At 35.4% G+C, this 15,691-nt stretch overlaps 1 protein-coding gene across 2 annotated transcripts in view; it reads right to left on the reverse strand.

Moving 5' to 3' along the window:
- The window catches only part of LOC150109870 (uncharacterized), an 84,262-nt gene extending 69,321 nt beyond the window's left edge, over positions 1-14,941 (reverse strand). For both annotated transcript variants that reach the window (XM_090397085.1, XM_090397078.1), the window contains exon 1: positions 14,209-14,941. In XM_090397085.1, the coding sequence (XP_090253211.1) occupies positions 14,209-14,290 (82 nt within the window). In that variant the 5' untranslated portion in view covers positions 14,291-14,941. The remainder of the gene's footprint in view (positions 1-14,208) is intronic.
- Between the last annotated feature and the right edge of the window lie 750 nt (positions 14,942-15,691).

Raw genomic sequence — 15,691 nt, forward strand, 5'->3', positions numbered from 1 at the left:
ACTGTTTTTTTTTTTTTTTTAATGATAGAAATAATAGTAAAGGATTATTACTGACACAACGTTCTTGTGGCAAAATTTTCTGACTAATCTCATGGTCATTGCTAGTGCATGTAGATTGATTCCAACAAAATACGCGTCTAAAATGTGTGTGTCCGCACCACAGTTACTCCTGAGCACATACAGCAATGATTACGAAACTTGTCCGGAAAATTCAGGAAAAGTGGCGTTTCAATTACTTTCCTTTTAATGTTTTGTTAATAAAATTTGTTAATAAAGTGAAATAATTAGCTCATATCAGCTATGCTGGTGTGTAGAGCATCGCAGAAGAGGGTCTGTAACCCACAATTAAACAGCATCGGATAGGTGCATCTATCCGATGCTGTTTCATTGTTTTTATTATGCTTTTTATGTATATATGCGGGCACGCCGAGGGCCAGCGTGTCTGTTCTCCAACTGGCTGGGTGAATTCGCATCTCACCATGGACATGAATGTGAAAGTCTGTTAGGTGTGGCAGACGATATTTCTCACAGTGTAAGACCAATCTACTTACAGAAGGCCAAAGTGGTTTGACATGTGTTCCTTCTTTGGTCTCAAGAGCGGCGGTTCCAGATGATCTAACCTGTAACTATACATCTAGGACCCCATGAAGAACTTTTTTTTTTTTCAAGTTAATACGAATGTACTACAAGTTTACATTATTGCACTAGTAGAATTCACAAAATTAAATAAAATAACCGACTGTAGAGTAAATTAGAAGCCTGTAGATCTGAGATAGTATATCAGTTACCCTTTTTATTGATTTCAGGAATCGGTTCTCGAAAAGAATTTTTAAATGTTTAAAATTTAACAACTGAGTATTCTGTATATATTCTAAACTATATATTTAGAAAAAATATGCTCTCTCTCTCTCTCTCTCTTCATATATACAGTGTGTGTATGTGCAAAGATTCTAGAGAAGTGATTCTAGCTCACCTCGAGTAACTCAAGCGCATTATAGATTGAAGATTTGTGGGTTTCAAAAAGAGGAGATATGAACGAAGCATATAAGTTATTAACGGAGTTTTACAGAATGGACATTGATGACTTTTTTTTCTGTACATTGTAGGAAGAACAATTTTTTTTGCTTTTAGGAAAATTTTTTCACTTGAAAGTGGTGAATGTGTGAAATGGGTTGCCCGAAGTGGTTGGGAGTTTAAGGAGAGGTATGACAGGCGTTATGTGAATAATGCCTAGTGTGTGTGTGTGAGAGAGAGAGAGAAAGAGAGAGAATAAAGGGTCTCCCGTGATGGGTCTTCTGGCTCCATGGAGATACCTGTATAATAATATGAATAATAAAAAATCATCAGTTCAAAGTACCACAACGCTTTAATTTCTCAACTTCTTTGTGAACTAGATTTCTACATTTTTACAGGACGGACCTCATTTTGAATCTATAAAATATTCACTGCACCGTAAGGGATGGAATAAAGAGGCTTTCAGAAGATAAATTTCCAGAAACATTTTCAGACATGGAAGAGACATTTGAATGTGTAAAGCCCGCAGCAAAGTATTTTAAAGCTAATCGCGGCCGATGATGGCTTCTATTTGTTCCCAACATTGAAAGATCAACGCTGAAGAACAGAAATTTTGAAGGACAGATCACATGATGCCGGACTCAGTGGAAAAACATGATAAATGTTCCTCGAGTCGCACACATGGGATTCTTTCGACCAGTCGTAATTTCTGATTGCGCTAAACTGAGAAAATTTGTCAATATGGTTCCATACGAAAAGAGAATGACTTAATGTTCAGTTACCACAACAGTTGAAACTGGGATTCGGAACACAAGACTCCCTATTGTTCAAGAGTCAAACTATCTTGCTTTTAAGTACATTCATCTAACAGAATTGTACTAATATCAATTTAAAAAAAAAAATCGTTCTGCAACGGTTGTCCAGTGCTGAAATCTCTTTCATATTTTTCATTGTTCCTGGCGATTGCTCCGAGTTATAAAATCTTTTTATCGTTGTCAGGTAGGATTTTTGTAACGCGATCATCCTGATAGAAACGATTCTTCTAAAATCAAGAAGATTATCGACATTGCACACTATCAGTATTGTTAGTTTAATAATTATCATTACTAATGTTTCGTAGGATTTAGAAACACCAGACAAACTCTTCTACTGAAGTCACTAATATCGTTGACGTTATGCCATTTACATAGTGTATCAGTTTCGGATTATTTTAGTTTTAAAAACTAATCAATGTTGATGTCTTGTTTGATTAACTTTAAAGTCCAATTAACTAAAGTTATGAGATGAAGTATATTATATTTGTTAAATGCATGTGTTTTCGCCAATTTTGCCAGCTTTTGCGAAATGAAACTATCATCAGTTCACCATCAATCTGTCTGTTTTAGGAGGAATGACCCAAATTTCGGTTTTCATATTCTATACTATACTGTTCAAGTAAAAATAACGCTCCTCTTGGATCTGTTCTCACGTAAAGTAATTCTAATAATTAAATTTCCAGGGTCGTTTCCCTCCCCATCATGTACCTTCGATCTACCACTGTTCAATCTGCGTCTGTTAAAGGGAATTATCATCACATAAGAATTATCTGAACGGAAATTCCACAATGAATGAGTATGTCTACACTGCGTAAGGCGTAATATGATGCATATCATTATAGTGCATAATGGTACATACTATTACAAATAATACAGTAATAGAACTGTTCTTCTAGAAATAAATCATTCAATAATTTATATGAACTTGCACCTAATGACATAAATTAACAATGTTTGGTGTAATGTTTGTTAGAAATAGTCTTAAAGCAGGTCTCAAATTTAACCTATTTGGATGGTTGTTAGAGTTGCAGTGACTCGAGTCTCTGGAGTGAACTTGCATTAAATGTATAAACAACACACATATTCTGGCTCAATCCTTCTCAAAAAAAAATGGCAATCAATTCCCTGTAGCGAAGTTAGACCTGTTGGTCTCGTCCTCAGCTGACGTTGCAGCTCTGTCGGATCAAGGCATTGTGCTGGCTGGTCTAACCCTTTCCTCTTCCATTTCATCAAATCACGTGTTCAGAACTTTGTACACTATGATACTGATGCTCAACTGAATCGTTTAGCACTGTCAGAAACGTTTTCGTTTTGCCTATACTACACTGGAACAAAAAAGGCGTATACTCTTGTAAAATACATATAATTAAACAAATAATAAATAAATAAATATCCTTCTCTCAGTTGCCATATCCAAACACATCTATGTGAAGCGAAGAGTGCAATTCGTCACTCCACACCTCAACTTTCCAACTCCACTGCAAGCAAGTGAATCCAGACAATGCATAATTGAGGAAACTAAGGCCATAAGACAATTATATCACGTGAACTATGTATGCTCTCCAGCTAATTCATGCCTTTCCGGTAAAGAATAATCTGTGATTCTAGAAGAAAAACCCACACAACCTCAGAATTGTAGCCAGAAGAATCCTATTCGTTAAGTTGAAAGGAAAGCCTCGCATCCTAATAAGATTCGAACCCAGGTCTTCTAACCAAACAGACTTTCCTAGAGAAACTGAGAAAAGTTTCTAAAGATATAGCTTAAAGATATCAGATATAACAGCGAAACTACATAACCAGAAAAAAAAATGGCTAAGTTTGAATGCATCAGAAAAGCGAAAATAACAGGTTCTATCTCCTGAATAATTAAATTCGGATACAAAGTCAAAATTAGTCCTCTCACTCTCTCTCTCTCTCTCTGTTATAATTTATCCCTACAAGCAGTGCAGTGTTGAATCTGAAAGTTCTTTTTTATTATTATTATTTCTACACTGTAGAAATAGGATTTTAATAAAGCTTTTTTTTTTTCCAACCTAAACTTTTTTTTTTTTTGTATACAACTTCTTAAGTATAGAGAATTTGGAATCTTAGGATTGGATATGTCGGATCCCTTATCTAGGATTCGAAAGGGCCACTGATCAGCTATTAAATCAACTAATATTACTTTGAATATTCCCAGTCCTCGAATATTCTCTTATTTCAATCCGGATAAGTTTTATTTAAGTGGACTTAGTTTTTAAAGGATCTTTTCGTACGCTCATTCTTTAGATTCCAACAGCGATTGAGTTGGGTTGGGTTGCTTCGGAATTATTCAAGAAGTAATTAAGGTCATGAAGACAGTATATTATGGTTTAATTGCATGTGGCTGGCTGGTTTGTCTGCTTTATTTGCTGGGGAAAAAAAAAAAAAAAAAAAAAACGTGTTTTTGAGAAGAAGAACTACTACCTCTATACTTATTCACCAACACACTGAAAAGCTTTTGTAAGGATTCCTAGTATCTTAGCATTTGTGCTCCGCTCTTTCAAACCGAAGGGTAGTAAATGTCAGCCTTCCGTTTCTACTTCTTTTTTTTTTTTTTTTTTTTTTTGTAGTGCATAACCACAGGTTTTCTCTTGTACATTACGAATTTTCGTATTTTCGCAATTACGAATTTTGTGTGCTTCTAAGTACTTTAAAGTACTTCTTTTAATTTATAGTCCAATAAAATGTATTTTAATTATGAAAATTATAAATTATTCATGAAAATAAATGTTACATTTTGTGTTAGTACAGTAAATGAGAGAGAGAGGTGTAAATAAGGTAAATAAGCCGGCCTGAAAAATGTTGAACTGGGATTTGACCGTACCATAAACTCACAGTAAGAGCAAAATCAGGATATTTTGTTCTCCCTTACATATTGCTCTCTTCTCTTCTCTTGCAAAAGAGATGTATTTCAGTGATGCACTTAAATGCTTCGTATATTTCGATGGATGATTGGTGTGCCAACAAATATTGTACCTCACCACAGTTTCATCATCACTTGCTTTAAGCAGTACTGCACTACAATCGTTGTTTTGCACTAGCTACGCGGCAATTCTTCCTTATGTAAGAAAGTCGTCGCCACGTCGATAGCGGAGCTCAAAGGGAATCAGTTTCAAAAATGATCAGTACATAACACTGATCTTAAATTACCATCCCTTGGGAATTCCCAGATAAAAGTGATTAATTTGAATCGCAGTTTAGGGAAGAGAGAAAGAGGGTGGGGGAGTAGTGATCAGCAGAAGAGACGTTTATGAATTTCTTTAGTTACTATATAATGTCCGTGCTCATTTGTATATTAATTATACAACATTTATTTCTGAATACATCCTCACAAAGAAAATTCAAATTATTTCTGTTTTTTTTTCCCGTTGTATTCGTGTATTTTCTTTAGTGTAAATGATAAAAATCCCAAATATCAGTAACATACACACACGATAACGTCTTGAGAATAAGCTCAGCATTCTCTCCGAAAACTATGCTAAAAAAGGGAGAAAAATACTTACAAAAATTGTAATAGGACAACGGGGCAGCTTATTTTTTGTCATATTCGTCTTAAAATAAACCGTGCATGGATTCATATTCAGGAAATTCCCGCCAATTCAGGAAAAGTTGATAACTGTGGAGTGAGAAACCTGTATTTTGCATTACCTCACTGGAATGAATTGAGATTTCAGACAGTTGCGCGAATTTCAGTTTGTTGTTGTTGTTTCTTGTGTGTGTGTGGCATTTAATGTTCTTTAAGTCTTACAGAGCAGGATACAAACCTGTTAACCTCGAAACAGAGACCAGTTGTCACTGACACTGCATCCCAGAGAGAAAAATTCTTGTACGTACAAAAATACAACCTCAAATAACTTGCTCTGTCAGTAAGAGAGGAAGTATGCCTGGGTGGGAGAGTTATTCGCGAAAACCTTGTTAATAGTGTCAATTACGAAGTACCGCAGGCGGATCTAGATGACGGGGAAGTGGGTCGTTAAACGGCTTTGAAGGTTAACCACATCAAGCATAGCTGTCAAAATTATCGCAAACAACACCGATAACAAAAAGCACACATATCAATAGGCTCTTTGACAGCTTTACACACACATTCCTAGCAAGGGAACAAATATTATTTTGATCCCTCTACTACGTAGTAGCAAAATAGGAGAGAGTCGTATGAAAAATGAATAGGAAAGACTCGTATGAAGTTTATGAAAAACACTTCAAACTCATGACGCTGGACCAAAGATAAAAAGCGACACTGGTGGTTTTTCCCTTTGAGTCGTTTCCGACCGTAGGTGACTTTGTAGGCATTGCTCACAAGGTGTTCCTGGTGAGATTTTTACAGGGTAGCTCCCATTGCTTCCCCCCCCCCCCCCCAATTTTATCCGGACTCAGGACTAGCACATGGCTGGGCGACATTCATTTCTTCCCCCGAGTTTCCGGGTGAAAAAATCCCCCTACCTCCGTATGAACCGGCTAACTCGCCTTTCTTCGAAAGATGAAGGTTCCTCACGTCACTGACGGGAATCGAACCCATGTCTTTCTGACTGACTGAGCTACGGAGGTTCGCTGCCTGAAAAAGCGACACTATAGAGAGACATTTAAAAAAAAATTACGATAGTTTCTATTCGTTAGTTGCCATAGTAATCTCTCTCTTTCTCTCAAGCGGTGCACAACGGAGTTCTGAATCAATGAGAAATCAGCGCCAAAAAAGGAAGTATTTTAGTGCAGCAGCTCCAAGTTCCATTCCCAGCAGAACTAATAAACTTCCGTTGGTCACGGGAGAGGAACATATGTTCCGCCCCCGCCACTGCTGGTTCTTAGAAAACCATACAGATATCCGGTTGGAATTGCAGCTAGGTGCTAAGTGGTTAAATTCTACTTCTAGTTATAAGCAAAATCGCACGCGCTCTTACTATCTAATTTTCTTTAAAAACTACGGCACACTGACGAGCCTTACGAGTGCCTGTTATGGCACTCGTAAGGCTCACTGTACTGCGCACTAATGAGCCAAGTACACGTGACAGATATCAACTGTACGCTGATAGCCACTATAGGGGCGCTTCAGTATTACATAATGACAGCGTGTTCATCTAACCCACGCATCGGAAGTGCAGGAAGCGCGCACATACACACAGTGTCATGTTTCGCTTTCTGCTTTGATTACTTACACAGTGTCTAATTACAGGACAGTTTGCTGTTCATATAGTCCTGTTGGCCTATTCTACATAATTTACTTCTTGTAGAAAAACAAGCTAGCTATTCCGACGAAACAGACAGAAAGAGAGAGAGAGAAGGAAACTATGCCGCACTAACTTTTTCCGTGTGGCGCATAAAATTGTGGATTTTTTAAAATGTATATTTTGATTTATTTTAATACCCCTTTCTTATTTTACTTTCACTTTTTTATTTATTTATTTTTTTTTTTTATGTGCACGAAAGCAAAAAAAAAAAAAAAAAAAAGCATGAAATATAACGATTTTTCTTATGGCGAGTCTTATTTAGAATGTATGTATACGGATGCATGTTGACTATATTATGAAATATGGTACTATTTTGCTAGCAAGTGAAAAATATATATTTAATAGTTTGATGTGAGGACAGGGAGGGGAGAAGTGGTGGTATTATTCAAGAAAAAACTGCTCACTACTGGGACAGATGGAAGGAATTCTGATTATTATTCCCAATTATATGTGAAACATACCTGCAAAAAAAAAAAAAAAGAGTTGCCTGTCAAGTAAGAAGTGCGATTGTTTCAAAGACAGTGTGACGAAGTTGAATGACTTTATAACAGGACAACAAAGAGTTCTTCCATTTCCCACAGTCTTCAATGAACACACACACACACACACACACACACACACACACACACACACACGTCAAACAAGAATTGTGTCGTGGGGAGAGTGGAAAGCTTCGGTCACGAACACCCTTCCGTATCGCCAGTCTCTGCAAGGTAACTGAAACAGGTTTCGACGCCTTCCTTTCTATTCTGCCGTTAACCTTGATCGGGGGCAGGTGGTTCCCCGTCCAACCTCCGCGCCAGACGGACCGGGCCATCTGGTGTACAAGGAAGCGCGCTGAGTAATGTGTGAAAACAGGAGGAAGTTTAGCGGTCGGGTTTCTGTCTGTTTCATTACAAAGATCAAGAACGTGGTGTGCTGCTGATGATGATGATGCGAAGAGTATTCACAGTGTGCTGGAATTTTAGACTTCTCCTGACTGTGCTGAACATGTATATTTAAGCGATTTCTCACCTCATCTGATGTCGGGAAATAGGATACTAGTGGGCAAGGATTGTATTCCAAAGTCTAACGAAAGAATTTGCCACGATACAATTTTACAAAATAGCTCCGCTTGTTAGCTATTTTTCGTAAAAAAAAAAAAAAAAAAAAAAAAAAAAAAAAAAAAAAAAAAAAAGTGAAGGTTCACTGTATAAATGGAATACATAAAAATTTCATCAAAGATGATATAACGGGTTATATTTGGCTTCATAATTTATTAAATGATATGACCAGGCAGTTAAATATATTAGACAACACTTTGTCTAAAAGTCGCCGCCTATTTTAAGACACTGGAATAAATACTTGTTCGGTAATTTTAGCATTAATCTCACAGCGATCTCCGCATTACATTTGAATGGAATACAGATAGGCATAAATTGTAACCTTTTATTCTTCCCTTACTTATTGAAAATCTTGCAAGACATTTCCACAGTGCACCCTTCACTGCGTTAATCACTGAACAAAAGAAAACTGGAAATTTACGTCTCTTTTCAAGTGAATCCTTTCGAAGCGGCATCGGTGATTTAAATTAATAAAACAAGTATGTTTTCAAGGCTTTGTATTTTGCAAATATCTTGGCGAATCTGAATAAACAAAATAAATACGGCAGATCAGGAATATTATAACTCAAACGGAGTTACAATAGATCGAATTTGGATCTTAAAAATTTTTGTAAGATGAGTTAAATCAATGACTAACTTTCCTGATGAAGGATATTGTCCTATTCCTTGAGACTAGAAAAGTAAAGTAGTCGATCAATAATGGCTAAGTGTTTTTAATAATATGTACCGTTACAAACAAGCGTTAATCCGAATGGATGTAATCTGATTTCTAATGTCAACAAAGACATTAAAACTGAACTGAAAATTTAATAAAAACTGAAATTATTCTCACGATACCAAAATTCATCGGATTCAACCAAGCCGTCTGAGAAAAAAGAATCTGAAACACTGCGAATAGACAGATACAGAATCATATCACTCTTTTCGTATTTCAAAAAAAAAAAAAAAAAAAAAAAAAAAGGAAATGACTGACTGAAGACAAATCATAAAAACATGTTTCGTAATCGCATTATCGTATAGTGCCATAATTATTACAGCAATCAAAACTCGGAGCTGTTTTTGGTTTGTGTAGATAGTTTATATCATTTGCAGAGTCCGGTTTGTATATGTTTTCTTCCCTACAATTTTGCCAATTAGACTAAAATTGAGCAACTACAATAATAATAACGATTCTAAATTTCGTTAAAATCTGTCTGGTCATAGCGGTGGCGATGCTGCTGTTTAAACAAAACACATGAATAAAACCAAACCAATGTAACTAGATTTAAAAAAAGGGAAAAAAAAAAAAAAATATATATATATATATATATACAGGGTGTTCGGGATAAATTTGACAGTTTCGTAAGGAAAAAGAAAATCTTCTTTGTATCTATTAAATTTAATGAATTGACAAAAAAACATTACAGGCAGAGTTAATTACAATACTATCAACAAGATTTACTCAAAATAACCACCATTAGCATCGATCACAGCTTCAATTCTGCTTCGGAACCTCGAACAAGCTGATGCTACAGTCTCCCTGGGAAGGGCCGCAAAAACTGTTTTAATTTTATCCATTAACTGGGCTTTTGTATTACTGGAAGTGCGATTGGTGTCTTTTTCAACTGCGCCCCATACAAAATAATCCATGGGGTTAAGGTCTGGGGAGTTTGGAGGCCAAACATTTGGACTGGTGAAGTCGTAGAAATTTTCAGACAACCATTTTTGACTTTTCCCAGAGGTGTGGCAAGGGGCCGAATCCTGCTGCCATACATACGGCCTACCATTGGCTACCCTTGTTATCCAGGGCTTGACTACAGTTAGCAACTCCACGAACAAAGCCCGAATTCCAATGCCAGGGTTCTTCAACACCTGTTCCTGCAGATTTGCGAGGAATTCTGCTGTACGAACGCAATCAGATCGTCTGTTAGGGATCTTTCTTCTTGCTACATCCTCGTAGTCACCATTGCAAGTCTCTAGTTCATGCCTGATTGTTTTTACTGTATTCAGGGAGCATTGGGCAGCAGTCGTAATATCCTTATTTTGATGGCGGGCACGAATCATCATGATACAAGTTATTCTCTTCCATGATTCAGGTGGGTTCCAGCTATCCATCCTTTCTGACATCTTGTATATGAATGAAGAAGGGTCCAAACTTTTAAATGAAGAGAAGTGTGTGTTAATACATGTAACTTACGGAAAAATATAATTAATTATAAATATGTCAAATTTATCCCGAACACCCTGTATATATATATATATATATATATATATATATAAATCAAAAATAAACTAACGCTAATTCAACTAGATTTTTAAAAGATTAAAACGAATCTAACAGAACAGTTTAAGAACCAAAAATACAGATTGCACCGCATTCCAGAAAAACAATGAAATCTAAAAAAAAAAAGAAAGAAAGAAAAAACACATTTCTTTATTATGATTCACTTCTATTGTCAAAATCTTATGAGGCAAACGAGATTATGCGTGTGAAGCATCCCCATGCAACTTTCCATAAATAGCAGTGTGACAGCTGCTGTCTTCTTAGTTTAGATCGAATCCAAGCTGTTAGAATACTAAATTAAGCCCACATTGCGTGAATTAAAAGCGAACTTGACATGTTTATTAGCGTGTATATTTACATTTATTACTGTTTTTGTGATGTGTGAATATGCGTGACAAAACGCAGACAAGCAAACAAAGCATTACATCAACATCACGTGATTCTCAAGTTTGCTATTAAAGGATTTGAACAGCAAAAAAAAAACAAGCTTCATCAGCTGATTATAACAAAGTCGACTGAGGCTCTTAAACTTTTTTTCTGGGATGAAAAGGAGGGAGAGGTTGTGATTTATTTACGAATAGGTTTTGGAAAATAAAAATCAATCCATAAATATGCTATGAAATTTATATACCAGCTATTATGCAAACAAGCTCAGCAATCCTTCAAGGAGGAACTGGGTAAATCTCCCAATATTAAATTCGGATTTTCTAAAATTTTAATAACCTTGAGATCTGTTTTTATGTTTTCACAATTCAAATGTCTGCAGAAATAAATGCATTAACTTAGAGAGGAAAAAATTTTATAATAATGTGGATAGCCCATTCCACAGGTTTATCGCACAAATTAAATTTCTTAATATTTACGGATGTTCATAATTAATGAATCGTTGTAATGTTTCCAACAGATAAACAAATAAATAAAAATCGATAAAAATAACATCTTCAGTAACAAGCTAAACCAATAAAGGACAAAATTCAGGAATATCCTACAAATTATTCGCAAGAGTTTTTATTTCTTATGAGAACATCTGAAGCCAAACTATTATTCGAGTTGTGCAACAAATACTACACGAAAAGATTTCCCAACGTTCATAATTATAAATCCAGTCATTGGACTTCTTAATTCTAGAACTAGCTGCATTCACAGATAGGCATTCCGATAACATCTCAGACAGCCTTTTGTTTCTTTCTCGTTGTAAGCAATTCTTATTTCCTCTTTCGAAGTGTAGTCATGACTCATGCCTACCTTATCGGATGCTTAGCAAATATGAAATATTTGCTAAGCACTCACTCACTCAGGCATATTACTGGAAACATAACTTAGTACTTATTACTAACTTCAGTATTTATTAAGTAATCAAGGAAAGAATATTTAAAAAAAAAAAAAACATAAACCTTTGCCAAGTACTTTTAACTACTTTACGACACCAAAGTATCAAGTAAAATTTAATACTTCAAAAGTGTAGGATGCAACATCCTACACTTTTGAAGTATTAAATTTTACTTGATATTTGCAGCCAGGAGCTGGTCAGTGCATATCATATCCATTCTACAGCCGAATTGCTGTGAATTCGAATACCTCAGCGGAATTTGGTTTGTTAATATCTTTATGGGATATATGATTTTATCGCCGAGCGTGAGAGTACCGCCCAGATATCGGAGGTATGAAGTACCTTGAAAAAGGCTTTCTGATTATATATATACTTTATATATATATATATATAAGGAAAAAACTTAACTCATTCAGAGTACTAAATGTACTGAAGGGTTATACCTTAAAAAAATTATATACTGCATACAACTCAGTACAGGAAATTTCAAAACCCAAAAAATTTATCAATGATGTTTACGACAGTCTGATTCGACAATGGGATGTAAGTAGTTCATCGGACAAACCTTGGTGCGGCCGCATTTTTGAATGCAGATATGAGCAATACCGGATTTAAAGTACAGGGAGTCCTCTAAACTGTGTGATATCACACGAGCGGTTGCAAAACCGCTGCATTGTGCATACACGAACAAAATGAACGCCATATGCTTAATATATTTATTTTTACATTTTTTATTATTATCATTTTAGCTTTTATGTGAAAGTGCAAAATCAGATTTTCGTCATCGAAACTCAGAGTCGCTGGGGAGTATCTTAAATCGTAATTAGAAGCAACTGAACGTCAAGAACCTTAGCTCTCCCGCAAGGGCATTATTGCATCTCATTAAATTCAAATTCGAGCATAGAAACCTGTAGAAAATACCAAAGAGAATGCTTTCAGCGGCCTCTTCATACTTTCACTTGGAAACCTTCCCTTTACCTTCCATTCACCCAAGTTGTGTGATTTGGCGGCTTGGTTATTGCCACTGACTGATGAAAGAGTAGCGGTTTGCGGGCCAAGCTAATTAGGAATAAAATATCTGAACACGATAACAGATGTAGTTCTTCTTGAATAAAGTGAACGACAATTAAGAATATAAGGTGTATTATTTGCAAATAGAAGATGAATGTACAGGAGAATTAAATGTTTCAAGTCGTAGCTGGAATGAATTGGTTGATAAGGTCGTTAATGTTGATAATATCAATAAATTCGAGTAGAATTTAAATGAATATTTAACATTCAAGACCGGTTACTTTAGTTCTCAGGCAAACAGAAAATTTTGCGTCCCAACATATTTGTCCTCCATAACACAGCTTCGGCCGAGAACTATCTTACTTCGCATCTATTTATTGAAGGGTAAAATGTGGAATTAATAAGGAAAATAATGATGGCATGTCGTTAAACGCCATGATATCTTGATTCATAGCCTGAAGGTATACACAGGATATTATTTCAACACTACATAGTGAAGCTGACATTATTATTACTTTCCTATCCACAGAGTTCTTGTATGTACATTAATTTTAATATAATTTTGATGCACTCAGTTCACTTAATTCTCTTCGTCCAAATATAGGTTTCTGGTAAATATTTGCCAAATCTTTGATCTGGATGGATTAGTACTCATTAACTCCTAATAAAGTATTAAGAAAGAGGAGGGCGGAGATATATATTTCTCAGTGGAAATAACTATCTTGGGGGGGGGGGATCTCTTGCAGCATAGAATTCTGGACATTCCTGAGTTTAGTTTTTTTTTTCCCTCTACTAATATAGATGTCACCCAACTATTTCTTTATAGCATCTAATTCTTGTTTATTCCTTTTTCGAATGTTTAGGATTATTTTAGAAATAGCAAGGAGTTCCCAAAAAAAACGACTAACTTTACAGAACACTTAAAATATGGTTATCACAGGGAAACGTACGACAACACCACGACACGAAAGAACAATCTTTAAAAATATATGATTGATGCGAATAACTTTTCTGGCAGTGTTTTTTAAGCGAATGCGAGAATTCTTGTACTCTGCTATATGCATATTTATCTACATATAAAAATATGACGGGTACAAACAAAAGATAGCTTGAAAATTTGCCTTCCCAATTACAGTTGCAAAATTGAAGACCTTTCAGCATTGCACTTCATAATCGCACTGAATTTCAGTAACATGAGTTTTCATTTTAAATTAATTTATTATTTTAATTACTTTTTAATTTCTAAACTAAAACAATTATTATTTATACCCTACAATAAGTAATTATAAGCGATTTTTTTTAATTTTTTTTCTTATTTTTTTTTTAAATCAATAAAACTTTCGGGTATCCCTTAAGCTTCTTATGGGTGGGAGAAAGAGAGAGGAATATGTATTATTTATTCTCCTATTTAACGAAATATGCTCACCTGTGGTATTATCCAGTAAATGAGAGACTAGGAAAACAAACAGTAACACTTTTGGTACCATAGTAATCCATGATATTAACATCTTCTTCAACAGTCTACTCTGCGCAGAAAACCTGCGGCTACCTCAAAAAATGACTAATTGAAATCGGTTACGAAACAAAAATGGAAACTATTGACAGCGAGTGGCTATTAAGAGGGCTTGTTAGCCTTGTTCTGATAAAGGAATTAGAGTACAACGATAAGAAAAAAGAATAGCGCAGTCTTTCAGGAATCTAAGCGCTTGCCTCGAAGCATACATAATTGAATTATCTTCAAAAGCACTTGTCAAGCAACACATATCACTAAATTATCGTAGTAGAGCCTCTTATGTATAAACCATATCGTGGCGCCCGGATGACGTTCGTTCATGCACATTTCCTTGTTAGCGTCTCACCTGCCGTTCCGTTATACCCATAGTGATCTCCCACGAAGCTTACGTTTGTACACTTTTATCTACTTCCATTTCCTTCTGTATGCAAAATACTAAATGACGTCAGACGATAACGGTAAAATCTGACTTTACGCAAGTTTTTTAATTTCTATTCCATCATCAGACGATATGGCATGCTTCACGTGGATTGTCATGGCAACTCACTTACAGCCAACTACACGCTGACAAACTGTCTCCAACTAAGTATGCGCGAGACTACACTTCGCGGGAGCACGCGTCTCACTGATAGCAACAGAGAACCTGGTGAGTACTATTATGACCACAGCGTGGACTGCTGGTTCTTTGCCAGTCAACAAATGCAGAGGGCGTGATTCAATGTATTACGTTAAGGTTTTGGCGCCCTCATGCGTAAAAGGAATTGCGCTGTAGAACAGCTGATAAGTGGAATTAAAAAAAAAGGTAAACATACTTTTTATGTCATATAGCGGATGCTGTATTCCTCAATAAAAAAGTAAAACACGCCTGTCGAAACTACTATTTTATAAAAACTAATTGGCTATTTATAATGCTTGTTTCAAGATACCATTGGCTTCTAGCTAAGGGAAAGAAAGCTCTCTAATTTCAAGGTTCACTGCAAGATTTAACTACTTTACAAATGAAAGTGAAAGAATAAAAGCAAGTAACCATGTTAAAATAGTATATTACGTAACAAACTATAATGTCTGAGACCTAAATAGACATTAATTACTCTACATACAAAACTAATTTGCATTCAAAACTAATTCTAAATTTATTTATTTTTTACTGCATTAAAATTATAAAAAGTTACAAACATATTTTATAGATTATGGCCTCTTCGCTGGCAATTTTGCAATTTGTTTCATATTATGGGCATTGTATAATCGATGTATCTTAAAAAAATTGTGTATATTTCAGTGGTTAGTTGACAAATTTCCAGTTTAGTTGAATACAAAGATACCAAATTAGTGTTGAATTAAGCTTAACAGCATTCAGCGAACAATTCCGGATATGTAACAGTTGTTAATATAGAAT

This window comes from Typopeltis vanoorti, chromosome 1 (genome assembly GCF_054136105.1).
Source record: "Typopeltis vanoorti isolate ZY-2024b chromosome 1, IOZ_Tvanoo_1.0, whole genome shotgun sequence".
NCBI classification, from domain to species: domain Eukaryota; kingdom Metazoa; phylum Arthropoda; class Arachnida; order Uropygi; family Thelyphonidae; genus Typopeltis; species Typopeltis vanoorti.